We start from the raw sequence: 27627 nt of genomic DNA on the forward strand, positions 1-27627 counted from the left end.
TATTTTGAACGTCTAATTGGATCCTGACACTGATGTTTAAAGTGGATCTCTATATCTGTTTACAATTTTACAGAATATTATATAATTATTTGTGTAATATCTGAGGGAAGAAATATGCTCAATATTTCAAAGCCAGCAATATGGATGACTGCAATAAGATTTTCAGTGGTGCAATGCAAGTACATCCATCAACTTGGATGTCATTAAGGGCTGGGAAACAAGAACACTCCACACCTGCGTCTGCATTTATGGAAGTGAATCAAGCTAAGTTACAACCACACAAGAGCCAAAGTAGTGTAGAGTAGGTGACATTTGCGCTTGCCGGTACTTGTCCTGTTAGTCAAAGGAAGTAGTGGACAGAAGACAATCCCAGCACTGTAATCACAGTTTAAAGACATTTCAGTCAATCAACTCCTAGAGTTTGTTCTTGGTCATAGCGGGAAAGCGATGTCCTTACAAAATGTGACGGTTGTTTTGCTTTCTTGCAAAACAACAATATGCACTGCCATCCATCCATCCGTTTCTATTACAGTGCTTGCACTCATTTGGAGCCTTTCCCAGTAAACTTTGGTCGAGAGGCAGGGTAAACCCTTGGCCGGTTATCAGTTAGTGACAGGGCACATCTAGATGACCATTTACCCCATCACGCACTGTCTGCATGAGAGTCGGGCAAGTGAACCACCGTCAGTGACGGGACTGGACTACTGAACGTTTATTTTCCCGACACTTCTCTCAAGCGGGACTAACGAGAGGCCATCTTCCGAGTTGAAAACATCGCACAATTTTCGGTACAACAATGCCATCTGCTGGTAGCTTTGTGCTACAGTGATTCACGGCCTCATTTAGGTGCCGTTTAATGATGTTTGAGATTCTGGCATCATTTTTGTTTTGGTAAATGCCTCCTCTCATGATGTGGGGCAGTTTAACATACATGCATGCAATCGAAATGGACTCATAGGGTTAGAATATATCATAGAGGTGAAACACTGAAATGGAAGGGAAAGTTTTCAATGGTGAGTCTCAAATTATCATTTATATCTTTGCATGAATATTGCAAGAAATAATCACTGGTCACAACATTAAGTACACGTGTGTGACATACCAATGTAACTAAATAAAGTCAACAAAATATGACCTGGATATGCAGACGGCACCACCAATTTTACTATTATTATCCAAGTAAAGTCTCTGCTTAACTGATCATTTTTGTTCAAATAAATAAATACATAGAAAGTAATACCGGGTACATGCTTTCAGAATTTAAGGATGGACACTCTACACCTAAAATAAACACTTCCCTTTTAGTAATAGGAGAATCGAACATTACCATCATTAGATCTTGGCACAGACGCATTTTCAGATTCAGATTCTTCAGATTTGGAGCCCTTAAAATGAAGAAATCCACTTTTCTGGTTTCAACAAATGGTACAAATTCATACAGTGTCCTTTTCAAAGTTGTAGTGCACTTGACTTCTGCAAGAGGTGGTAAAAGAAGCAAAATTAGACACATATGATCCCAAAATGTATTGTGGTGTGAACAACATTCCCAGTAACACAAAATGCGTTTATTTCACACTCAACATTTTTCTCAGTAAAATATCTGCATTGACTGTAACTACAGTTCATTCATATAACAGATAGAGCTTAATAGTCACTTGAAAAGCAGAAAAGTCACTCTCTGACTGCAAAGTATATGTCAAAAGTAACTGCTGAAAATATCATCGTCCCTTTTAGAGTTGAACTGTGTATGTGTCAACAGAATGCCATCAATAGAAATGCATTTGGCCATCAGCCCTAGTTCGAGTTAAAGGTGACTGTAAAACACTGATTGTCCTTTCAAACGAAGCACGACAGCCACTACAGCATGACCAAATGACATTTTGTATGCAACACGCATGTGAGGAGTAGCAAAACAAGTCCATCCATCCATCCATGTTCCAAACCACTTATCCTTACGAGGGTAGCGGGCGTGTTGGAGTAGGTGGGGTGCACCCTGAACTGGTTGCCAGCCAATCGTGGGGCACACACTAAAGAACAATCTTGAGTGTTCAATTAACCTCTCGTGCATGTTTTTGGAATATGGGAGGAATTGGGAATACCTGAAGAAAACCCAAGCAGGCATGGGGAGAACATGCAAACTCCACGCAGGAAGGCCGCAAGGTCGGATTCCAACCTTGCACCTCTATACAGAGAGGTAGATGTGTTAACCAGTTGTGAACCATGCCACCAGCAAATTTAAGGCAAAAAAATAAAATCAATCTGAGTCAGACTTTAGATTATACAGACAGCACTTTAAAAGTGAAGGTAAAGTCAGGGTAAAAAAAAAAATACAATTCAAAACTCAGATACAACCATCAACCATACGGATCAGATGTAAGCTAATGTCAATCACTATTCATTTATTCATGTTTTTTCATCTTTCATGTTAAAGGTAGTGTCAAAAATATCCAAACTGCAGCTTAACTGCAAAAAAAAAAAGAAAAAAGAAAAAAGAAAGTGTATGTGTAAAAGAAGCTGTAAAATCTGCATTTTTAAAAAACACAAACTGACAGCAGTCATCTATGGTTGGTAAAATAATGACGTACTTCCTCACTGCATTTTTTAGATGAGTTGTCTACAATGGCCTTTAGAGTAGAGAAGACACTAAAGCAGTGGTTCTTAACCTTGTTAGAGGTACAGAACCCAACCAGTTCATATGCACATTCAGCGAACCCTTCATTAGTGATGAATAAAAATAGGATTCAAGAAGTGTTCCTTCAGTTTTGAGTTGCTCAACTTGGCATGACAAATCATGCAGATAGGACACTGACTCCCATCACTTTCCGTGATTCATGTGAATACATGTTGTAAATATTCGTCCGACCGCTTTTTTTTTTTTTTTTGGCTCGACATAGTTGGAATGTACTTAAAAAAATCAAAAAAAAAAAAAAATCACACGACGTACTATCACGACAGTCACTCATTGACAACTGAGTGATAGTATGCAATTTCCCGCAGCACTGATTGAACAAGCGATGTAATGTGATCATCTGCTGCGGGTGTGTCTTAACCTCCAAGGCAAAGGCTCCGTTGAACCCCTCAGACCAATTCACCGAACCCTCGGGGTTCGATCGAACCCAGGTTGAGAACCACTGCATTAAACGAAGTCACAAAGATTGACAAGAAACAGAGGTCACCTCTTACCACAAACTATTTTAGTGGCCTCTAGTCTAGTATAGTAGCTTTACTTGACATAGTTGACAGATAAATCCTTTGGAATAAATGTTAGGCTTGAATAGGCATTGAGTATGAGTATTAAGAACAGGACTAATTTGTACGTAGACTCACTGGACACTACATTAGGTACACCTGAGCCAATACAAGAACTGCATCAAAAATTCTGCCCTACACAGAAAATAATGATCATTTTTTTGACACAATCAGAGAGGTATTGATCTTGTGAATACATTGATACTACACCCTGGCAAGGCTGGCCATCTATCCATCTATCTATCTATTAATTCATTGCAAGTTCTCTGCACTAAGGTGAGATTGAAAACCCCCAGCAGCACCTCTCAACTGTGAGGCGGATGTGCTGCCCACACTTGATGAAAGGCGTGAAAGCGGGCAGCACGTCAAAACACCCGTGTTGACACAAAACACATTACGGCTCATTGTGACAATCGGATGAAAACAGACCAACTGTGGACATGTTTTTCCATTGGACAGCACTTGCATGTTATCCTGTTTTGACATGCTTGTTGTGCATCATCCCGAGAGGCTTTCTAATAGTTGATGCGGTAATATGTTAAGATTATTTGAACTGATAACTAATGTTGAGGTCCTGTGTGTGTGTGTGTGTGTGACAGAGAGAGAGAGAGAGAGAGAGAGAGAGAGAGAGAGAGAGAAACAAAATGGGAATTTATATTTTGACATGACATACACACCAAGGGGAAGGTCATATTCAATTTCTTTATATGCTACACCTGGTTACTTCTATGCAATATGTTTTAGTTTCTACATACAACGGCTCAAATGCTATGTCACAAAAAAAAAAAGTCATGCGGGGACTCAATTTTTACAGCCATCATACTGCATTGTGAACATATTAATGATGTAGCAGCATTCAAAAAAGAAATAGTGTGCATCTCTAAATTAAGCTAAGGTTAAGTGCTTCGTGTTGGAAAAAAGTTCTTCTCTTCCGTCGGCAATACATTCAGTTGTGTATTTACCCTGACTATCCAATGTGGATCGGGGCTGTTATATAGCCCATGACAAATTGGTCTAAGCCCACCCAATGATCTCCATTTATAACCTGCCACATTTAAATAGCAAATTTATGTCAGAAAATTAGCTCAAATTGTTTTGTGGTGCTAATCCACGGGAGTCTTCCATAATTTGATGCTAGTATTAAATTGATTTGTGAGTACTGTACACATTTTAAGAATTCAATTTCATCTGTACATTTATTGTGTGCCATGATTGTCACTTTTTGGATAACCCTTACAGTATGTTTTACAAAGTGTCTTATTAGGCCATACAAATGGAATTTTTATATTGTTATTATGAACCAGTGTGCTTTAAAAAAAATTAGGTAATCTATAATGCAGTTTTTTTGGGGGTTTTTTTTCAGAGCTTATAGTTATCGTGCTGACCCAACATCAGCCTGAATAAATGTTAAGAAGCCTCATTTGACTAAATCATAGTTTCTTTGATTCAACTTCTTGAATACACTGTAACTAGGTTCATACGGTATTATCACGTCACATTTCCTGTTAATTCAATTCAATGTGGCTGGATGCGCACGCGCGCGTGCGTGTGTGTGTGTGTGTGTGTGTGTGTGTGTGTGTGTGTGTGTGTGTGTGTGTGTGTGTGTGTGTGTGTGTGTGTGTGTGTGTGCCTGCGCCAGAAGAGGGCAGCGTTGGTCTCTTCGAAGCTGCCATTGACTAATTGGGGAACGAGCGAGGGAAAAGGTCACTGGAGGTGGTAATTCATCTCTTGTAGATGTAACTTGTCACCCATTCATCTCCAAAGTGTCACTTTGAGATGTGGACCGTCCGTCCTCTGAATTTAAAAGTAGAGGAGTAGAATCCAGAAGACTGCATCCTTCCTGACTTATTGTTTGTGTGCTTTGAGATGCCGAGGACAAGAACAGGACAGCAGGTGCAAGGGTTCACCTGCTTTCTCCATCCAGGTGGCTTTCACTGAAGCCGGGGTATTCCCACTGCACGTTTCTTTTAAGCGGCCGCGCTCAAACAGTCATATCTCTTCCATGACTTCCATGACGATTGTCCTGGGGCCAGTAAGGATCAGGTTGCTCACAGTTCTGTAGTCCTGAGCGAGGACGTTCAAGCCGTTGACTGAGACCACAAACTGGCAAACCTAAAGACAAAGGAGATCAACTTTGAACGTCGACGTCCTTGAAAAGAAGCATTTTATTTTCCCCACTGCCATTCTTGTTTCCTTCTGAGTTCACGCTTCATTTGCGAAATGTAAAAATAAATCATAAAAAGAAAGCAGTTTTTCAAATGATTATTACATTGGATATTTGGCTGGAGCTGCGGTGCCCGCCTGCTTGTTGTGCTGTGTAGGACAGAACGAACTTTCTTCCGAGCACTTTTTGCGTAAAAGTACTTGACCCTTTCCAAACAGTTTGTGATGGCTGTTTTCCAGATAGATTTGATAAAGAAACATTTTTTGTGAAGCAAAAACCACCTGGTGTGTCAGGTTGGAACAGTAGACCAAACAGGATTATTCATCAGGCTAAATCGCTACAGTAAATACCTATATGTCAAATTTCAAAATCAGAGCCTCAGAATCTACTGTAAATGTTGCTGTGTGCGCTAAATGCGATTATAGTCTCTTCACATCCACGTGTGCACGTGTGAGATTTGAAATTGGCATTGTTGAGAAGATATGCTGTTCTCTGTAAGGACTGAACAACAATAAAACACGTAAAATAATCCCATGTTGTTGCTGCTAACCTCTCTCAACCTATAAAAATGCTCTTACACACACACACACACACACACACACACACACACACACACACACACACACACAGTCATCTGAGTAGATTCTCATCTCATCTCTGTTTATTCCCTCTGCTTTGTATGTTCAAGCTTCCTTTACAACTTCTCTTCACTGACACCCCCCCCTCCCCCCTCCCCCTATTTCCGGCCTCCTCTCACTGCTGTGGGCTTGTTACTCCTCTTGGCTGGGTGCCAGTGGGCAGGGGGAGTGACGGCGGGGCGGGGGGTAAGAGAAAAAGAAAACCTCTGAGAGGAAGGACTACGAAAAATAGACCCATGCTGAGAGGACATGCTGAGTTTTGCAAGAGCTTGTTCTTCTTTCTCAGGTGATGAAGAGGAATCGGAGAGCTTTCACTGAGATGTCCATTTACTTTGCTGACATGTAGATTTGATTGCTCGGCAGAGAAATGATCCCCAAATTTGTGGACCAAAACTGTATTTTCAGAATGCAAATCTTTGGAGGGTTAACAATTATTAACGTGACCTTTGCGAAACGATGTCTGACTACTGCAGCTCTTAACTAGGATAAAATATATAAACAAATGGACAGGTGTCTGTGTTTGCAGTAATTTAGCAGTCAGCAAACACTCACACACAACTTCTAAAAAGGGTCGAGTAAACAAACACACCTTTTCCAGCAGAGAAGGAGAGGAAGGAAGGGGAAATGAAGGACCCTCAAGGGAGTTTACGAATGGTACACATACACAAACAAAGCTGTAAAAATCAGATGACACGTTGCAACAATTGCCTGGTATGAAAAATGTGTAAAACACATCTTTCAAAATTTTTTGTGGCTACTTTATTTGCACACATTCTAGTGTAGCTGATTCGTATTTGCATTTAGAATAATAAAATATGTCATTATCAACCAGCTTTTTATTGCCCAATCAGGCTTGGGGGAACTTATGGCATGTAGGCCAGATAAGGCTCACCGTAGCCAATTCTAGAACCATATGGAACAAAGGAGGACATTTTTATATTTAAAAAATAAATTAAAAATACACATATACTGTGTATATATATATAAAATTATTACTTTCCGGGGATTTTTTCTTCCTAAATTTAGTACCGCCTCCTGGGGACATAATACTGGACTGAAAGGGCCTCTCATGAGAGACCCATAGATTGGGATGTTTACTATGTAACATACAGCAAGTGTTATCAGGGTACTTGGACTACAGAAAGTATGTCTGGTGGATAGTAGATAGTGTGCGGTACGTGCTCCCTGAGGTCACAGTGACTGTGTGCTCCACCCTTCGGCCTCTTACGTGGAGTGGACGCCTGTGTCAACACCTTGCAACGTGGCCTTCCCTGGGAGGATTATGTTACTGCGAACTAATTTTCCATCAATAAAATGAGTCACGCAAGGTGGAACGCAGAGAGGAGCAAGGCAACTCCTCATAAACAAACGGCAAGCACATTCTTGTCTGGTAAAATTGAAAATGACATGAGTAAAACAGTATTGATACAGCAAAAGCTTTGACTTTGATTGGGGAAACGTGCCTTCATTTCATTTGAGTGTCAAATATTGTAGTTTAGTGACCATTTAGGTCACACTATCAGTCCAAGTTGAAACCAGTTAATCTTACATTAAGATAACAATGTGCCTTATCTACGCTCGTGAACCTTGCCGCACATTTCCACTGCGACCGAATATAACCGTCACAGCAAAGTGGTTATTCACTCTGCCCATTTCCTCTTTTTTTTTTTTTGACACAAAAAAAAACCTGATTATCTCCATTGCTTTACATTCGACATTACATTTTATTTGATGATAACATAATCAACAGGAGCTCATCATTTAATCATCAACTATCAAACTTTCAACTCTGTCATCATATGAGTTGTTGTAATGTTTAACAGCGAAGTCATGCGTTTGTCTGCTTCTCTGTCGCCTGCAGCCAGCCTGCCGCTGGTTGTTTTGTTCTGCCTGGCCAATTCACGATAGTCACTGTGCAATGCATTCCCAGCATTCCTTGCTGCCACTCTGCTTACACCACATCGCGCCAGCTGTGGTGGCAGCGCGGGAGGGAACGATCCCGTCTTCCTCTTACAGTACTTTTAGTCATTCGTTTAGTCAATCTTTTGTTTCTTTTCCTGTCAATGTTACGCACTTGTAGTCATTCGTTCCATCTTTTGTTTCTTTTCCTGTCAATGTTACGCACTTCCAAATTGTAAATCAACGTGGTTGTTTTTGTTTTTGCTCCAATCTTTGCATGCGTTGTATGTGGTGTATAAAATGCCCTTACCTTCATGCCAGCAGCTGCTGCGGGTCCCCCGGGGTCCACCGCCTGGATGTGACAGGGTTTGCTGCCTCGTACGACGAAGCCCCAGCCCACAGCATCGCCTACGATCTGCGGAAGGTCAAATCAAAGGTTGCCGTGGCAGTATCACAAGATGCTTCATACTGTGCTCAAGACACGATCATGCGCATGCAGTGGGAGTATGACGCATTACCAAAAGACAACAAAGGGATTTGCTGTAGGTGTGTTGTATTAAGTAGGTGTCTCTTTGCCGTTGCCTTGAGGGACACGTGACCACTGTGTGTTTTCAAAACAGCGTTTGAATGTGTGATACCGTGTTGCAACAGCATAAAAGTGGCCTTTGTGGAGGCATGCGTGTGCGTGCATGTCTGTGTGTGGCCTTACAGTGAATGTCTTCTTGAGAAAAGGTCCTCCTGGCGTCTGGAGCTCCTCTGGACTCACGTGTCTCTTCAGAACTGTCCGACCACAGAACATTTTTTTTATTCTCTGACTAATGCCAGGGGCTGGGATGTATTGTACACACACATACACTGTACATTTTGTGTGTGTGTGTTGCACAAGGACATGTCCCGTTCTCTTTTACAACAACTTCCTCAAACAGAAAGACACTCAAATATGATCCCTGAACAGAAAACAATCACGTGGCTTCGAAAATATTGACAATTTGTAATTGCTGCGGGCAAGTTATATGCGATCCTTTGCAAGGCTCGAAATATTTCTTATTCGATGCGGACGGAGCAGTTTTGCAAATCAGTGAATTAATTTAAGGAACGGCTTTTTAATTTTTTTTTTAATTTTTTGATTCTTTTTTGATTCAGGTTCATCCGTGAGACTTGAAGTGAGGGTTTTATTAAACAATAAAAATGACAAAATAAGAAATGAATCATTGTTTTTTTTTTTTTTTATGTATAACCAGTTTTCAATTCTTGAATTCACATTGTGTTTTGCAGCAAACTGTATTTTGTTGTCTAGAAGCAAAGCAAAATTGAAAATGTAATTAAAATGTGTAAGCCCCTGGTGATTTATGTTTTTTGGTTTTCTTTATCAATTAATTGGATAATTAATTTTAACCAAATTAATCCAAAACTGATTTCAACCATTTGAAAAGAATTATGTTTTTGACTATTATTTTAAAATGAACTTAACTTGAGCTTTTTTTTCCAAGCTCACCCGCTAAGGATGTGGCCCTTTTTTTTTTTTTTGCTTTAAAAATTAAACATGGCCCTTGAGCTGAGCACAAACATTTTTTGCCCATCCTTGAACTTTTTACTCATGTAAAACATCTTGAATTTAAAAGAAAAATCCTCCATCATTGTATTTACATTACATGTGAACACAAACACAAAAATGTACTTCACAAACATTAAGTACTTACCGGTACTAGTCAAGTGCAATTCAAGGACTTCCCCTTCGACAGATATAAATACTAATGAGATGCATTACAGGAGCTGCACGAAATATTGTGCCTTTCCAGTCATATTGTTGCTTTGACATTGTAACATGATTAAAGTTGCAGAACCAAACTGCGCACTGTAGGGCTCAGGTTGAATTCATTTTTATACAGTGCTTGCACTGGATCTCATTAAATTAAGTGTGTATCACTGGGCCTGGGATGTATTGCATTGTGTTACTGTTGTTTTAAACTGCGTGCCAATTTATATATGGCAGAAAGGAAATATTTCTAGTGTGTGTGTGTGTGTGTGTGTGTGTGTGTGGTTCCTTTTCCTGCTTTTGTTGTGTACTTGTAGCTGAAAGATTTTGTGCCTACCAAGGGACCATCAAGGACATTTCCAACACACACACACACACACACACACACACACACACACACACACACACACACACACACCCACACACACACACACACACACACACACACACATGCACAGGCATGCATACACAACCCACGCGTGTGCGCGCACACTCATACACAGCAACATACACTTCATACATTTCTGTCCCTCATGCTGAAGCTTTCCATCTCATCAGATGATCCACATTGCTTAGTTGGAACAAAATGTCTTCAGTATCCATTCGTAGTTGCAATGAATCTAACTTGAAATAGCGCGAGTGCCATAAGACTGACACAGCAGAATGTGACCACTGTAGCTCTTTGGGATAGCAGAATGCATAGAGTATGGCGTGCTCACCGGACTTGGGGTTGCACAGGACCGGTGGGCTGCTGCTGAGCGTGGGACTGCTGCTGTAGTAACCACTGCTGCCGCAGCTGCTGCTCATGCTACTGCGGCGGACTCCGACTACCATCTTGATCTCTTTAGTCGGACTCACTGTTGACACCACAGAGTGAGATAGAGACATAATAATAACAATAATAATTTATTATTATTATTATTATTATAAAAATAGTAATAATAACAATGTGGTCAATGAATTCATTTCAACTAAGATTCAGAGGGTATGATGCAAGCTATTGTCATATTTATGAATAAAATATGTTGACATCCACCACACGCTTGCCTGTACCCAAATTGCGTTAGAGACATGTGCCAATAATTAGCAGCAGTTTTTGTGATACTTTATTTTCACCCCCCACACACACAATGCATTTTAATGGCCGTGAATTATGTGCAGATTTTTGCTATTTTGGAGGCTGGCCGGGTCCTGTCCCCCACAAATAGCATGAGTGCACTGTAAAAGCTGACACAATTATAAACCACCTCTGCGGTTAACCATAACTACCTTGTGACCTGCGATGAAAAGAATTTGGAGATTGATAACTTCTGGTTATATTTAAATGACAGCAACTGTACTGACCTCCAATCCTTCAAGTCATTTCTTAAAACTCAGCTGTTCCGCAATGCTTTTAACACCTTTGAATCTCTTTAACCCATTTCTGCTTTGTTTTTCTTCTTCTAAATGTGTTTGTTTTAAATCATGTGTGCTTGGCTTTAAAGTGTACATTTTTATCCCGTGTTTTAAACTCTTGTAAAGTGTCTTTGAGTACATGAAAATTCAGGAAGTGTGAAGAAAGGTGCTTGAACATTTAAGTACCAGCGAATTATGTCCCATCACCTGCAGTTCTTTTCTTGTCCTTTATGGCAATACACGCTACGTTGACATTTTGCATGTTTCTGAAGTACAAACAATATATGTGTGTGTGTGTGTGTGTGTGTGTGTGTGTGTGTGTGTGTGTGTGTGTGTGTGTGTGTGTGTGTGTGCGCGCGTGTGTGGTGAAGTGCGGACTACCTGAGAGAAAACTGGTGTTGCCTCCGTCCGAGTTCTGCTTGCGGAGACAGAAGGGGCTGTCGTGGCTCTCGGGAATGCCGCGACCCCGCTCCTGGAGAAGCTCCATTAACCGTCGCCTCCGCCGAAAGTTCATCCTGAACTGGAAGAGGAGCGGTCCATCCACAAAGTGATGCTTGTTTGTGACTGGGCAAAGAAAGCCGGGGGATAATTTTAGGCAAGTAGATGACAAGATAAAGAGCTTTCTGAAACAGCCGCGATGGATTTTAATTAAAATCAGATGATTTGGGACCAAACAGAAAATGATCTCAAACTTCATGACATTATTTAATTGATTAAAATGTGTTTCATTACTCATCTATAGAGTATATCGTATCTTAAAGGGAAAAAAAAGACGCACTTCCGCAAATATTTTCATTTCAGAAAAAAAAAAGAGAGCTGAGCAAATAACATGCTGATGTACCTTGTGTTTACTTCCTTGATAAAGGGATACACCCGCATACACATTAAGGCTGCTTTGGGAACACTTGTCCTCAACCTACTTGTTAAGTCACCTCTGAATGAATGATAAAATGCAAAGAAAAGACTTTAAACATCCAATAAGAAGGTTCATTTACAAGCATCGTGGTTAACAAAGACGCATGACACACAAAGTTGCAGTGTGTGTGTGTGCCCACAGTGTAAAACGCAGCACATTCCAACACCGTGGAGGTCCTCGATTCAATTACAGTGACGCGCACCAACAGAAAGAGTTCTTTGTCTGCTTTCTCTTCATTCACTCTGCAAACTACTCACATGTAAAACACGGAAAGCAGTAATGTCCACTAATGCTGTTTATAAGGTCATGTTTCAAATTGGCATTTGCTGTATGTTGTAGGAAGTTCAAAAATAAACAATGCAGCCATGTGACCGCTCCTCAGGGAACTCTAATTGAATCACGCACAACATCCACATCAAATCAAATTTAACATCATGCGGAGGCTTGAGTGAAAGTCATTCGGGATTTCTTGTCGTGTTTCGGCTCACGGCAAACAAAGCACAGATTCAAACCTCTGTGAACTGCTGTACCATGGTGATGGCCATTTAGTTTATTTTTTTTTTCCCAAATAATTCTGGTAGCAGTATTCACCCATCCCTATTTAAAAAAATAACTAAATCAACATTTTCCATAAGTGCCTGCACCGTATCAAAATCTATGATGGTGCACAATTTGATCCAATCTAGGATTGTTGCGTCTTGACAGATTTGTGCTCCATTGCGTATCATTCCAGTTTATCTGGGCTTGAAAGTTAGGATAAAATATACCTGTCCAATTTATGAGTTACTAATGCAGGATTGTAGCATACCGATAGAATCCTACCCCAAAAGAGGTTATTAAAGCCAAAGTTGTAGGGTGCACACACAAATGCAACCATTTTATTACTACGTCCACTTGTTTCTTTCTCAAATGAATTGGACAGGGTAGAGAGTATATCGAAAAGAGAGACGAAAAATGAACTGAACAGAAATGAGGATTTCGCAAGAAAGTCCAGAATGCGGCAGGGAAGCCGAAGCAAGCAAAGTAAAAGAAATGATGACGACAAAGACAGATTGATATAAATGCGCTTTGATTGAACTAAAGGCTTCCAATCAAGTTCCAAAGTGGAGCCGTCCTCCCTCCTCACCGTGCTGGATGATCCCGTGTTCAAGCAGGCGCCGCCCCAGTTGCTCCGCCTCCTCCCTGGTCGCCATCTCCCCTTCCTGCAGAAGCCAGTCAACGAACTCGGAAGCCACCAACGTCCGCTCGAAGTTCCCGCCTTCCTCCTCCCTGCTCTGTATGATGCTGTTCTCTGTGTTCATCAACCTGGACACCACCAATGAACTTTTAGTGAGCGGTCATGAAAGGAAAATGTACACGGTGGTCATCGCAGCAAACGCATCAGCTGGCACAACAATTATTTACATGTCATGACATTCACATGGAAATTGGAGGCAAGCCTAAATAAGAATTCTCAATAGTGTATTGATTATTAGTTCGATAAATGTATTGGTCCTTGTGTTGGATTCTGTGAGCACGTTTACATACAGAAATATTCAATAATTAAAGAAAAAACATAATAGTGGTATATTGTGATCGATTTTTGTAGTAGAAAATGTCAAAGTGGAACACCTTCCAAACCAGAGGCTCAGACACATTCCCGACTTTATAATCTGAATAACCGGAGGCGTTGCGGATTAAAAATGTTATTCCCTGAAGCTCGCAAATCTTTAAAAGTGCCGAGAATAAGAATGGCATTTGTGCAGGAGCCTGCAATGAATACGTATGATTCATAAATGAATTATTAATCTCGAATTCATATAGAATTAGAATTAAATATTATAAAATTACCTAAAAAAATTTAAATAACATAAATGATCGTATAATAATAGTAAATAATAGTACTTAAAATACCATCTGCATATATAGTACCTGTAGTGGAATACAAAAATGGAATAATTGGAGTTATGTACGTCTCTGTGGGTTTGACAGTTTATCATAAAATAAGAAAAACCTTGATTGTCTCACAATGGAGAAATTTACAGTGTACAGCAGAATGATTGAGGTTGATGTTTGTTGTGTAAAACTGCAAAACTGATTCATATTTTGTCTCTTTTTTGTGGCATAGGGTAAGCCAAATATTCAAAACATTTCTTGAAATGATGGAGGACAGATGGACAACGACAGCCAACGAGAACCACAATAGAAAAAAAAGCCCATAAGCGAATTGTCGAACAAAAACCTCGGAGTGTGTCCCATCTGGATGGCTGCGTATGACCCAAAAAAACTCCTCACAAAAAGAAACAAGTACACACACGCGCAGGGCAAAACTGCTGACTCTGTCCCTACCCTGCACAAAAAAAAAAAAAAAAAAAAAAAAAACACATCAGTCAACAACTGTCACCAACTCGGTGAAACAATGAAGCGCGGAGGCACACACTGTTGAGTCACCTTTCAACCAGTACATGTCCACACTTGTACATCGTGAGTCAAAGTCATGCACGGAAACACACTCTCTTTTCTTTTTGATGCTCAGCCACCGCACACCGATAACTGTCAACTTTATCCGCATCCCGTAGCTGACTTTATTTCTAAAGATCAACGCCACAGGGAACTGGAGACGACATTTCTCAGATCAAATCAAACATTTAATAGAGGAAGGGAAATTGTTTCTGAAGCATTTCTCACATAGCTTGCGGGTACGTAAACACGGACTACCGCAACATTGTGGCGAGATCCACAACATGTAGAAATCTTACATGATGGCTGTTAACGTGCTTTGGTGGGTTAGCGCTGTTTTTCGGAGTTTAAATAGACAAAGCGGTTAACTCTACAATGTCCGTTTGCAGAAAGAATAGCATCCATGAAGTGAGATATAGAGTTTTCTTGGTTTACATTCCCGACATGGTTCAATTACTGCAGCGCTTTCACGTTTTTCTGTTGATTGTTGGGTATTTATTTTCCGTCCAGAAATGTTTTTCTTTCAACGTTAGCGTAGATTAGCGATAGACGATGACACGTTCTTCATTTGTGGGGTACACCCAAAGATAGGCGGCCATTTAAAGTATGACACGTGGTAGTTCAGCATGCATCTATGATGACATTATGATACCTGCAAGGGTTTTACAAAACATAAACTAACAGCTAACCTCCACCGTTTTTTTTTTTTTTTCTGTATCATGTTTCTTTCCGGGCGGCATGGTGTCCTACTGGTGCGCACGTCTGCCTCGCAGAGCAGAGGCATAAGGTTCGATTCCGGCTCCGGCTTTCCTGTGTGGAGTTGGCATGTTCTCCCCGTGCCAGTGTAGGTTTTCTCCGGGTACTCCGGTTTCCTCCCACTTTCCAAAAACATGCATGGCAAGTTGGTTGGGCATTCCAAATTGTCCCTAGGTGTGATTGTGAGCGTGAATGGTTGTTCGTGTATGTGTCCCCTGCGATTGGCTGGCAACCAGTTCAGGGTGTCCCCCCACCTACTGCTGGAAGACAGCTGGGATGGGCTCCAGCACCCTCCGTGACCCATGTGAGGATAAAGTGGTTCGGAAAATGGATGAAAGACACCCATGCATCCATGCATGGGTGTTTCTTTCATGTCATTTTCTTAATTGTGTGGTTTACTAATGGCTTGACTTGTATTGGATACATTGACTGCATGTAGGTCACCATGTACAGGTACATGGCAGGAACTGATAATGACTAAGCATACAGGCTTGCTCCAGATGCTGATAGCTCTGTTATGTTTCAAATTGATTTTATTTTCTCTTGAGAAGCTAGGCAAGAACTGCTTTCAGAATCCTAATGGATGAAATTAAACTAAATTAGACTGAGGTACATCGGCTGAGTTCTGTGAAAAGAAATTAGGAAGACTTTGTGCCTGCCGTTTCCTCTCGGAGGGGTTCATTAAAGGAGAGTGTCAACACTTATCCTAGCTCATGTGTCAAAACAATTTGCAGTTCGGTTTACTCTCAATGGTACATTTAAGGAGGCTTTATGGAAAGTCAACACATGAATTGTTGAAATGTCATACTGTGATGAAGTAGAAGAGGCTCTCTGCTCAACATGCGTGTAAAAATTGTCGATGAAATGTTCCGTGAAAGGTGACTGTGTACACAGTCGTCATTCAGCCTGCTTAAATATGTTAAGTCAACAGTTCGTGTTAGCTCAACGGGGGAGGCGAAGCAGTTTCACAAACAGCAACGGCGCTGATATACAAGTCAAACAGTATACAGGGTGTCTATGTTGGGATTATATTGAAAAGTAGAACCAAGCAAGCAATCGTCAGTCGTGACCTGAATATTCACGATGCATTATTAAGTCTCGGCAAATAACCCAGTGCAGAGCTGCATCTGAGTCCATGTCATCTGAGAGCGAGCTCCATGGGACTGTTGTATACCTAAACCTTAAAGGGAACATATTTTGGAGAATATACGTTTTCATTCTTGCACGTAAATACTTGGGCCCTTGGAGTGCCTACCAAGCCATTAAATGTGAAATCCAACAACCAAATAAAGCTTTTGTTATCCGCCCATTTCTGAAAAATGCGCTTGTGAGAGAACTGTCCTGAATTTTCCTGAATCACAATTTAGCTAACGCGAATTACCGCTTCAACGCGCAGTTTGTTCACCCGCATGTTTACGGCTAGGCCGGATGAAGATCCAGAGCACGCAGGTGTACTGTTTTCGGAATCATTCCTTCTCCACTATATACAGTAGGACTCTTCGTGTTGTTCCATTGCGTCGTGAGAATAGATTATCCCCTATGTACGAATTGTCTCACTATGTCCCGCAATGCGTGTTGATCAGTAGTGAACAACAATGGTCACTATAAAAACAAATCAATCCCATAATGCATTGTGCGTTTCCATTTCCGGGGTATTGTTTAATTATGGCAAAAAAAATTAATGAGTTCAGCACAAAATATCTTTCATACAAGTAAAGCAAAACATCCCAACGCGGACGGACATTGTGATTTGTTTGGACTAATTATGTCAAATCAATGAGTTTAAAACATTATCATGTCATAGTAATTGATTTCTTGTCACAGGCATGATATATTGCTCCAAAAAATAAAGGCAACACTTGAACGGCGCAATGTAAAGTGTTCCCTTTATTTTCTTTGAGCAGTTTATTTATACACCGCCAAACCCTTTGACATTGTGAAAAAAAAAGTGCATCATGTAGCTCCTTTATCATTATCTAATCATTGTTCAATGCTGAAAGCATCACAACTCTAAGAATTCTATTGAGTCGTGTTTTTTTAACAGCATTTTACCAGAACTACTTAACAATAATAATACTTCGTATTTGTCGAACTACTTACTTCGTATTTGTCATCATTATCCTCAATTTAATCCCCAAAGGGAAATTGCAGTGACTGTTTTGTCCACTACACGGTTTTGCTCCTGATATCAAATTGGGTTCACAAGGTCGAAAACGAAGATGGCACAGATAATCCGACCAAGGTTAGAGCGCGTCTGTCAATGTTTGTGCATCCTGGGCTCCACTGCGCTTGATTGCATAAAGCTTTGAAGGCGGAGACGACAGATGTCTGTGTTTGGACTCTTACGCAACTGGCGTGTGTGCATTTGTTTGTGTGTTGTCTAGAAACAGGAAAACAGGGATTTTGGTGAGAGCGGAGCGAGTGTTAAGACAGATATAGAAGAAGGCGAGGCGCCGGTTGGGGTGTGGGAGTGTGTTTTAAGACGGAGTTGATACAACAGCAGCGAAATCGAAAGACCTGCAGACCATCTCGTGTACAAATCAACATCATGGGCAAAAAGCTGAAGACAATCAAAACAGTTCCATTAGTTTCGTTCTTCCCTGCCTTGTTTGGACAAATACTCTTAATTGAACTTCAATAACTGCATGTTCCACCACCGCCTGGAAAGCTTTTAAAATAATTGAGCTCAATACAGTGTCAATAAAATTGCGGTTTGGGAAATCATGTTTCAAATATTAGAGTGTGGAAAAAGTCAGAAAGCGCCGTATGTGTTTTAGCGCCATACTTCTCATAGATCCTCTGCCCTCTCATGAAGACTTTGGCTTCGTTATCTAGTGGAAAGGTCCCATCGTCCTTACGGAAGCGGTAGAACAACTTCATGTCTTTGAACTCCCGGTGCTCGTCGCACACTGCAAACGCACAAACGGCACAAGGTGACGTTTCAACGCTGACTTCAAAATGGAAACAATTTGTTAGGGCAAACACAGTAGAAACTACAGCGGCAGAACACATTCCTTTCTGGGAACGCTGACCTAGAGTGCTTCGCATGTAAAACACTCCAAAACACAAGTACCGAGCTAACTAAACAGGCCTTCTTGTGCCACTTGAAGTCGGATACAAAACTGTACCAAACGGAGACGATCCCATATGGGAGATATTCAGTACTGTACAGCCGGTTGCTCTCTGATCACATTTGAGGGCACGGCACTAGAAAACACAACGCGGTGATGCAAAAAAAAGAGGCTAGCAGATTTCTGGGTTGTGTGAACTCGAGCTTGTTCGGATTTTCTCCTGGCACGCTGGCTCCTTTCCACATTCCCCAAAAAGGTGCATGCTGGGTTAATAGAAAACTCAATTATAAATTGGGCACAGGCGTGAATGTGAGCGGGGATGGTTGTCTGTCTCTCTCTGGAGTTAAATGTGTCTCCAAACTGTGATCAACAGCCACATGTAGAGAAGCGCACCTAAAAGACTCTTGTGGTTCTTCACTATTGTTGTTGAGTGGCTCGTTCTGACTGTTAAGTTTTGTAGTGTGGAATGCTTATTGCAGACTGTAATGTGAAGTGGAAAAAAAAAACAAGGAGAGTAAAGGAGTGGATATTTAAATGTTATAGGCAAGAGGTCTTATTCTGTTTTGGGGAGTTTTCGTTTGCAAAAGTACAGTCGAACGAGTTCCAACCAAGTCGCTCTGCCTCTCTTCTGCCTGCGTGTTCAAATGAATCAAGGGAGTGAGTTGGAGCCAAATTGTCTCAGGAGCATGAAGAATCATGGGGGGGGGGGGGCAATGACGGTTCCCAGAAAATGTCAAGAAAGAAAAAAAACAGCACAAGAAGACGACAGCCGGAGAGAAACAACATGACATCCAGAAATGTTTTTTACGTTAGGGAGAGCACTATGGAAATTCCAGATAAAAGCTCCGCAGTGACTACGAGAGAGACATGCTAACTACTAAGTCAGCTGATCTGCCCACAATGAAAGCACGCCTCAATTTGCAAGCAGTGCGGCCTCACCGTGGTGGATGATGCTTTGGTCCAGAAGCTTCTGCATGATCTTGATGGCTGTCTCACGCTCGGAGGCCTCCTTGTGTTCAATCAGCCAATCAATGAGCTCTTTGCCCACAAAGCAGTTGGGGTACGTTCGCAAGTGATGCCGTCGGTCCTTAATGACCTTCCCTTCGTGGAGCCGCAACCTGGAAGACAAGATGAGCTTTTGTAAAACGATTGTCGTTTCTAATCAGTCGTTTGTATTATTCAGCCGGTCTTTTTAACACACTCCGCTAAAGTGTTCCAAACTAAAAGGGACGGCAACACATTCAAATTTAAGGGCACTCTTACACTGCAGTCAGACAGATGGCCTCAATTCACATTCTTCTTCATTATTTTGCAACACCGGAGCAACAAAAAAAGAGCAAGAACCAAGTGGTTCCGTTTTTTCAAATGACACTCGCTCACTTATATGGTGTGGGAAGGTGCATTGGTAGCTGTTAACCATGCTCAAGTTCCTGCTACTTTCTAATAAAAGGAGGTCATTCAACTCTGTATCATGAGCTCAAGTGCAAAGTGAGAGAGTCTTAAAATGTGTCGTTACATGCTGCTGTTTTGATTAATGATGCTAAATGTTCAAATGGGCCCAGCAGTTGATGCTCCAATGAATGGGGTGAACAACAGCGGCAATTAACTGACTGACAATACTTTTTCCTCAGATGGGAAAATCTATGAGAGAGAGAAGGACTCTATTTGTGGAGATACAGTCCGCGTGTTCATTGCTCACAATGTCTGCCACTGGGCATGCTTGTGGATGAAGTTCAGCCTGTTGAAGTACATTGAGTAAATGAGAAAAGATGTCATCATTTTCTCAGAATTGAAAAAATAGGTACTTTTTATTTTCCATGGTGAGTATGTCAGAACTGTTGCCACCATACAAGATTTATTCATTTTTGACCACAACATTCGTCAAAGAAGAAGAATCTGTGCTTGGTGGTTGCGCCTTCTCGGCAGAACACGCGTACCAGCACTGATTTTTTTGATTGGGAGGAATGTCGGCGCAAATTGATTTTTGGATTGGATTTGATACAACTTTATTGTCTGTCGTTGCTGGACATCCCCAGGGTGCTTGTGTCTTGCGCCTGAAGTAAGCAGCATTTTCACAGCCCCGCTTTGTTCAGCGAAAAGGTCGGTGCTGATGGACAGTCTGCGGCTGGATGGATGCAGGGATTGAGGAGCCGACGATGAGAAGAAAGGAGCGTCAGCGCAGAGCGCCGATGCGTATGTGGAACTGGGAGTCGCGGCTTGGAATTGAAGCGGATTTACATGGGACAGGAGAAGAGAGCCAATCTCTCTTTTTTGTTAATGGATGCTACAGCTTCTTGTTGCTTTCAAGCTTAGCTTGTAGTAGACGTGTGCACATTGCAGCCTGACGTCTTTGATTCGCTCTTCTTTCATCTATAACTGCTTCAGACAACAAAGTGTATGCAGGAAAGTGGTTAAGATTGCACGATTGTCTGTGTCTCATGTGTTGTCTTGTATTATTTTGTCAGTTTTTGTTAACACCCGCAGCGGCTCCTCTTGTTTTATGTTGAGAGGGAAGAAATTTCATCTGTGCTGTGTGTTACACATAAGTACGGCACATTTGACAATAAAGTTGTATTCAATTCAATTCAATTAATGTGATCTGACCGAGCTATTATGAATCCAGTTAACCCTTCGCCCTACCACCACAGTTTTTCTCGGGATGAAACATACGGCCTCTGGGCTATTTGCTGCCCGCAGGATGATATTTTGCAACCCTGCCTTTTTCACCATGTCCTTGTCCGGAGTGTTTTGTGTGCTTTTGTTTGTTTCATTTCTAAAAATACTTCTGGGCTACCATAGCTGAGGCTCATGACAGCTTCAGGCAACATGTTTGGAAGAACCACAAATACTGTATTCTGAACACTTATGCAAGATTGAGATATGATCAGTTGTACTTTTTTGAATACTTGGAAACCCCTTTTTTTGTGGAATACTTGATGTGGCCCATCCACCAGATATTGCGCAGACGAATAAACTTTACCGGACTGAGGTATTATTCCTGTACAGCTCTTTGCTCCCTTCTGGTTTCACCTGGTCTAGATCACCTTTTGCTGAACTTGAGTAATGTCAGTGAACGGACCAAAATCTCAGCCAAGGATTCGACTTTCCCTCCAAGCTGAGTCTATGTGCATCTGGCTAACATCATGCAGAATTCATAATCACAGTCCAAGTCTGCCGAGCGAGAGGAACACACGTTCTCGTCAGCCTAGAGTGCAGATGAGCAAATAATCTGGCACCGAAAGACTTCCAGCCACTGTGGCATCATCTTTCCTTTGCCATTTAATTCAATGCTAAATCATCCGGAGAGAGATGAAGTGAGGTCAGGACGTTCAAAGGAAAATCAAATGTACAGTAAATGCGGTCTCGCAAGACTGCAGAGCACTTTTCCATCGCAGAAGCTGAGAAATGCTGCATTTAGACAGTGCGGTTTTGAAGAGTACACCAAGAGCTTCTTATGCCAGTGCTTCTCCAGACAGAGCGTTCACACACCCAACAGGACACCATCGATTACCACGGGGAGATGGTGGACTCTTTGCCCACGGGGTGTGTCATACACTCAGGAAACCTCGATACTTCCTGCCGTTGCTGAGTAATAACATTACATAAGTAACATAAGAGCACTGGCAAACGCCGGATAGTGGCCTCCCACCAAGCTAATGTCCAGTATATGGAAGCCATCGGCTTTAAGCAGCCCCTTGGGCCGAATCCAAAATTTAAAACTTACACATACTGCAATTTCGGGGGTGGGGGGGGCTTCACTTCAGATAGTTAGTAGGCTTTAATTTGTGTATGTATTTATCCATCCATCCATTTTCTGATTGGCTTCTCCTCACAAGGGTCGCAGGGAATGCTGGAGCCTATTCCAGCCGTCTTCGTGCAGTAGGCAGGGGACACCCTGAACTGGTTGCCAGCCAATTGCAAGGCACACAGACCATTCGCGCTCACAATAACACCTAGGGACAATTTGAAGTGTTCAATCAGCCTGCCAAGCATGTTTTTGGAATGTGGGCGGAAACCAGAGGACCCGGCGAAAACCCACGCAGGCCCGGGGAGAACATGCAAACTTCACACAGGAAGGCCGGAGCCGGCTCGAACCCATGACCTCTGCACTGTGAGGTCGACGCGCTAACCACTGGACCACCGGGACACCCTGCATGTATTTATATTTTATTTAAATATTCATATCATGTCTGGATAAGTTCAGTACATAAGCAGTGCAGTCCACATGTTTACATATTGTTTCATGAAATATGAAAAATTTGGAGTGTTAAAGTCACAGGTTTGGATGGGCAAGACAAGACAAGATAAACTTCAAGAAACTTACACCTGGTTGTAAAGTGTACAACCAAAAAAGGAGAGCAATTATTACCTAGTCAAGTATCAGGCTGAGTTAAGGGACAAAAAGGAAGAGAGTCAAACACATGCAAGCTCGTCGCCTATCGGAGTGATGTCATCTTTGTTATTGGTTGCCGCTAAATGACGTTGTTTCTAGACGACACACAGTAAAAGGATCACAACTGTCAGACGTCTGTTTGACCTTCCTTCTGCCCTAATACTGAAGTACATCCATGTAAAAACAGACCGCTAAGGCTAGTGCATTCAATTACGGTAATTGACTAAGACAAAAACAAAGGACATTCTCACTGTATTTACAAATTATAGTTCGTGTGCATTAGTTTTGCAATGTAAAATGTAGTTTCTGTTAGTTTTCTTTTTCAAACATATTTTGTTTTATTTCATTATATTTGTCAAAGAAAATTGGTTTTTTTTCAATTTTGATTTTAGTTAAGTCAATAGTTTCTGTTAACTATAATAACCTTGGCCAGGAGACACAGAAAAGGAGTACTGTAACTTCTTGCCTATTACATGCTCTAGTTCTCGACTAGGTTAGACGACAGAAAGCCAAAGCAGGGAGTGGAGGTCAACAAAGGAGTGTGTCAATCATTACACTGCATGCTTTTTCATGCTACGATAAGACACAAAAGTACAGTTTACACTTGGCCGTGCAGTTTGGTTAAGTCAGGCAAGGTACAAAATGTGCATTTTCATTGTGAAAAGGCCTGACGTGTACGACTCCCCTTTCTACTAAATTATTTCTTTCCCTTAGTTCTGGACGCCAAGCTACTTTGTAATATACTCCACAGCCTCTAAATTGCTGCGGTGCCATGAAACCCCACTCCTGTACTGTATATTATGGTTCACTGGTCACAATCTGTGCATCCATTTTTAAAAGCACTTCATTTCAGACCCTAGGTGCAGCCTATCCCATGTGAAATAGATTGAAAGGTAGCTAACACCCAGGACTAGTTTTCTGACAATTGCAGATCACAAAAATAGAGACCTATAGATAATTAAGAGTCTTCAAAAACCTAATGTGGATGTTTTCATAATGTGTGAGGAAAATCCCGGAGCTAAGACCCCTTGACTGTGTGTGCAGCGTGCTTACAACCACACGACCGTGCTGCCATCTCAGGAACATCTGTTGCAATCCGCACATCCATTACCATCACATTATATCACTGAAATAACCTCCTCATGAATAGTCCAACTCCCTTTTGCCTCCCATGGCGTGCCCCAGGGCTTTGTTCTTGCTCCCCTGGTTTTCATACCATGAAAAACACCATGTGAGCACGAGGAGAAGATACAAAATTCACACAGCAGGTAAAAATGGCGCCAAAAAAGAAACACTGAAGTCGGGAGGGCCTGAGCCAAGATTCAGACCTGATAGTACTTGACTGAAAGGCAGAGGTGCTAATTGCAGAAACCCTTTTCCACACTTTTATCACATTCTCAATTAAATATGCATACAAAACTGCACATCGTTCCATAGACCACATTGTCCTACTTCTCCATCACCTTCGCTCCTGTTCGAATCCCTCCCAAAATCGCTGATAAGCATCTTTGAGTACTCAGAAACATGCTGCAACAATATCACTACTACACAAAGCAGGAATCTTTTGGATCGCAAGTTGGTCACTTTTCACTTCAGAACAGCAGAATGTGGATGATCTACAAGCCAACCCACCGCTCACTGACCCCAGTCACATGGCTAGCTGGGCCACAGACACTGACACACACAGCATACAAAGATACACACTGGTGCTCAGTGACAGCACACTGGAAACTTTGTGCTGACACAAGCCATTACTCTCGCGTGGCAATGAATGTTAGCAGTGTCATAGTAAATAAACTAAATTGGGAGAACTATTTGGTTGTATTTCAATGGGGAAGGCGGGAGGTGGGATGAAATTCCAGGCATTGGTGCCATGCTTTGCACTTTGAGACAATATTTAATGTTGGATTCATAGACCACACGTGGTGATGAGGGTCCTTATTTAACACTGAGAGGGTCAAAGGGCAGCGCATGTCAACACTACAAAGCAATGCCAGTCCCTGATATGACATTATGAGGTTAGTAGGTTCGCCCTCGGAGTACGTAGACATAAGAGCAAACAGGATCATTAGATTTCTGGCCAGTGAAGGGCTGGGGAGTGCATGTGGAGTCCAAAATACAAAGAAGCATTTTTTTTGTTTTTTGCTGGTGAAGCCACATATATCTTTGATCGGTAGGGGCGGAACAGTACGGCAAATAAAATCACGGATCAGTATTTTGATTTAAAGGCCTTGATTTGGTTTCCATTCAGAACAGAAGGCAGTCAACCATGTGCCATATGGCACATTAGCGTGCCATGAGAGAGCTGAGGGAATTTATCCAATTTTAGTTCCAGAGTCTAAAAAACTATAAACTTTGATCACCTATCTTGGTCAGGAATATATTGGGACACGCAGAACAATTTTGTTTGGCAGTGATATTTTTATAATGGAAAATTTGCACCTTGCCTTTATAAATGTTGGGTAACACCGAATTAAAATCTTACAGCAACATCTTAATATTTTCTTTTTAGGAAAGTGAAACAGTAGTTTGTCTTCTTTTTAGGAAATTAAAGATGCAGACAGGTGAAACAAGCAATTTAGAGGTACAACAATTGATCAATTAATTGACAACTGATCGATTCTAAAATTAATCAACAACTTTTTTTGATCATTGAATAATCATTTACACATCTTGTTTCACATAAAATGGTCCAAATCTTCAGAATTTCAGCTGACTGAATCATAATCAAGTTATGTTTTGTGCATTTTCGGCACTGTCAATTTGAAATAATGCACCAGATTTTAACAACATTTAAAACAGCTTAAGAAAACAAATCAGATTCATTGATTAATTTGGAAATATAACCATCAACGGATGAAGTGGGTTTCAAAATAATCATTACTTGCAGATTGAATTATAATATGCACAATAATGTAGAGTGAATCAAACTGTTGACACATAATACAGCATATACAATAAAAGTACGCATTGAAACTAAAAAATAAATTATCATAGGTCGCAAAAGTACTCATAATCTACAGAAATCGAGTTACAAGTACTTGAGTGAAGAAAGACTGGAAAAATGTAGAAGTATGGATTAAAGTTGTCTTAAGTGAAAGTAAAAAGTGCACGCTGAAATGTTTTTAAATGTAAGGGTAAGGTGAGGATAAAAAAAAAAAGTAACGAGCCTATTTTGAGTTAATAAGGTGTGTAAAAAGTGCAGTAGCCGACAGATATCTGTTTTCAAATGTAGGGAGTAAAAGTGAAGAAGAAAATTCTTGTGCTGCCTGTGGTAAATCCAAAATGGGTCCATCATGTTGCATAATTGGCCCTGCATTTGATTATGATACATTTTTAAGAACGGGTAACTGGTTTGAACAGCATGCCCGACCGACCTGAGCTGCTCCCCGGTGACGAGCACCTCTGCCAGCCGCTCCAGCTCCGCAGCCTTCTTCTGCATGCTGTTGGCGATGGCATCCATCTCTCTGCCAAAACGGACGAGAACATCAGCGCTGCATTTCGCATTAACAGTGCGGTGCAGATTAACAATGGGGTGATGATACCATCGGTTTATCGGGCAACATTTGCATGATTCACTCACCTTTCGAAAACCATGGAGAGCGATGTTAGTTGATCACCGATCCTTCGTTTATATTAAAAAAAAAAATCGGCGTGCGGCGTGCGCGACGTTACTCCATCCCAGGAAGTGTGAGACACAATATGAGACGGTAAAGAGACTAACACGGCGTGCAGGAGGCTCCATCAACTGCAAACATTTCCTCGAAAACCTCCAAACGTGTGCACGCGTTCATTCATGGCTCCGTGCACGCCACCCTGCAAGGCCTCTTCCGTCCTTGTCTCGCCCTGTCAACCCCTCCCTCAATGTACAATGTGTACATGCAGCGTTGTGTATGCAGCTCGCCTCAAGCACTGTCCAAACTGACACAAGGCAAGCGTAAACACACAGGACGCCTGCAAGCTTGCCTTCCGAAACACATTCCCCGCAAGGGGCGGGACAACATGACGTCACGAGGTTAATGACCAAGAGGGAGGTAGTACGCCAGCGCGTGGATACGCTCGATTTACGTTTTGTTCTATTCCGGAATTTAACTACGGGTGGTTGCGTGTACTGTCAGAGGTAGCAAAAGTACTCATATTTAAGTAGAAATCCGGGTACTTGCGTAAAAAGACTGGTAAAATAGGAGTACAAATAGCAGCACAATTATGGTTACAAAGGTAACTCCAAAACCAAGAAGAAACCTTCCCTGCAAACAATATAGCATTCCTCTTTTGCTACGTTCACAAAGCTTTGCAAATGTCACCTCATCACAGACTCGAAATTAATCAAGTGTAGGGTGGGGTGCATACGGCAATGTGTTTTTGCAGATTAGAGTATGGACAAGCAGGTGAATTGCTGCACATACTAAAATAAAACATATACACGCATTCCTCTGTGTGTGTGTGCGTGTGCATAATACACACATACATATATAACGGTGCTATTTTTTTATTTACGACTTTTTGATGTCACCTCGTCATTAGCAGAGGTTGAAAAAAGTAATGGGCCTATTTTGATAAAGAAAAGAGTAGAAAGTGATATTGTCGGAAAATCATACACTCAGGTAATGTAGATGTAGAAATATAAAATAAATAAATGAATAAATAAAAAGAAGTAATCTGATTAGTAGTGCACTGGATGTATGTACGATACATTTTCGTTGATGTGTGCACGTGCTTGCTAAATTACACAACTCAGACCAAATGATCCAAGGTTTGACTCCTACCTTACTTGTGGTTCGAGTTCTGTTTATCCTGAGAAAATGTTTTATATATATATATATATAAAACAATGTACACATTTGTTTAACCTACAGCACAATTTATTAAATATAATCACTCAACAAATGAACATAATGCTTTTTTATCTTACACTCCAATTATCTTTGAAATAAGGGCCTAAAATTACAAC

At 41.3% G+C, this 27627-nt stretch overlaps 1 protein-coding gene and 1 long non-coding RNA gene across 2 annotated transcripts; one reads left to right on the top strand and one right to left on the bottom strand.

The window, feature by feature from the left end:
- The first annotated feature begins 2729 nt into the window (after positions 1-2729).
- LOC109517678 (uncharacterized) lies at positions 2730-3393 on the top strand. Its single transcript, XR_002168590.1, has 2 exons — positions 2730-2843; positions 3269-3393. It is a non-coding gene; the product is annotated as an uncharacterized LOC109517678 (long non-coding RNA).
- A 788-nt stretch (positions 3394-4181) lies between these two features.
- On the bottom strand, positions 4182-26669 carry deptor (DEP domain containing MTOR-interacting protein). The gene is made up of 10 exons (XM_019872971.1): positions 26260-26669; positions 26054-26143; positions 19223-19401; positions 17998-18121; positions 13144-13322; positions 11483-11665; positions 10426-10563; positions 8660-8730; positions 8261-8365; positions 4182-5361 (listed from the first exon to the last, which is right to left on the bottom strand). The coding sequence occupies exons 1-10, from the start codon at positions 26271-26273 to the stop codon at positions 5239-5241; spliced, it is 1206 nt and encodes a 401-aa protein (XP_019728530.1). The 5' UTR covers positions 26274-26669; the 3' UTR covers positions 4182-5238.
- Between the last annotated feature and the right edge of the window lie 958 nt (positions 26670-27627).

The sequence above is a fragment of the Hippocampus comes genome, unplaced genomic scaffold (assembly GCF_001891065.2).
Source record: "Hippocampus comes isolate QL1 unplaced genomic scaffold, H_comes_QL1_v1.1 scaffold242, whole genome shotgun sequence".
NCBI classification, from domain to species: Eukaryota; Metazoa; Chordata; class Actinopteri; order Syngnathiformes; family Syngnathidae; genus Hippocampus; species Hippocampus comes.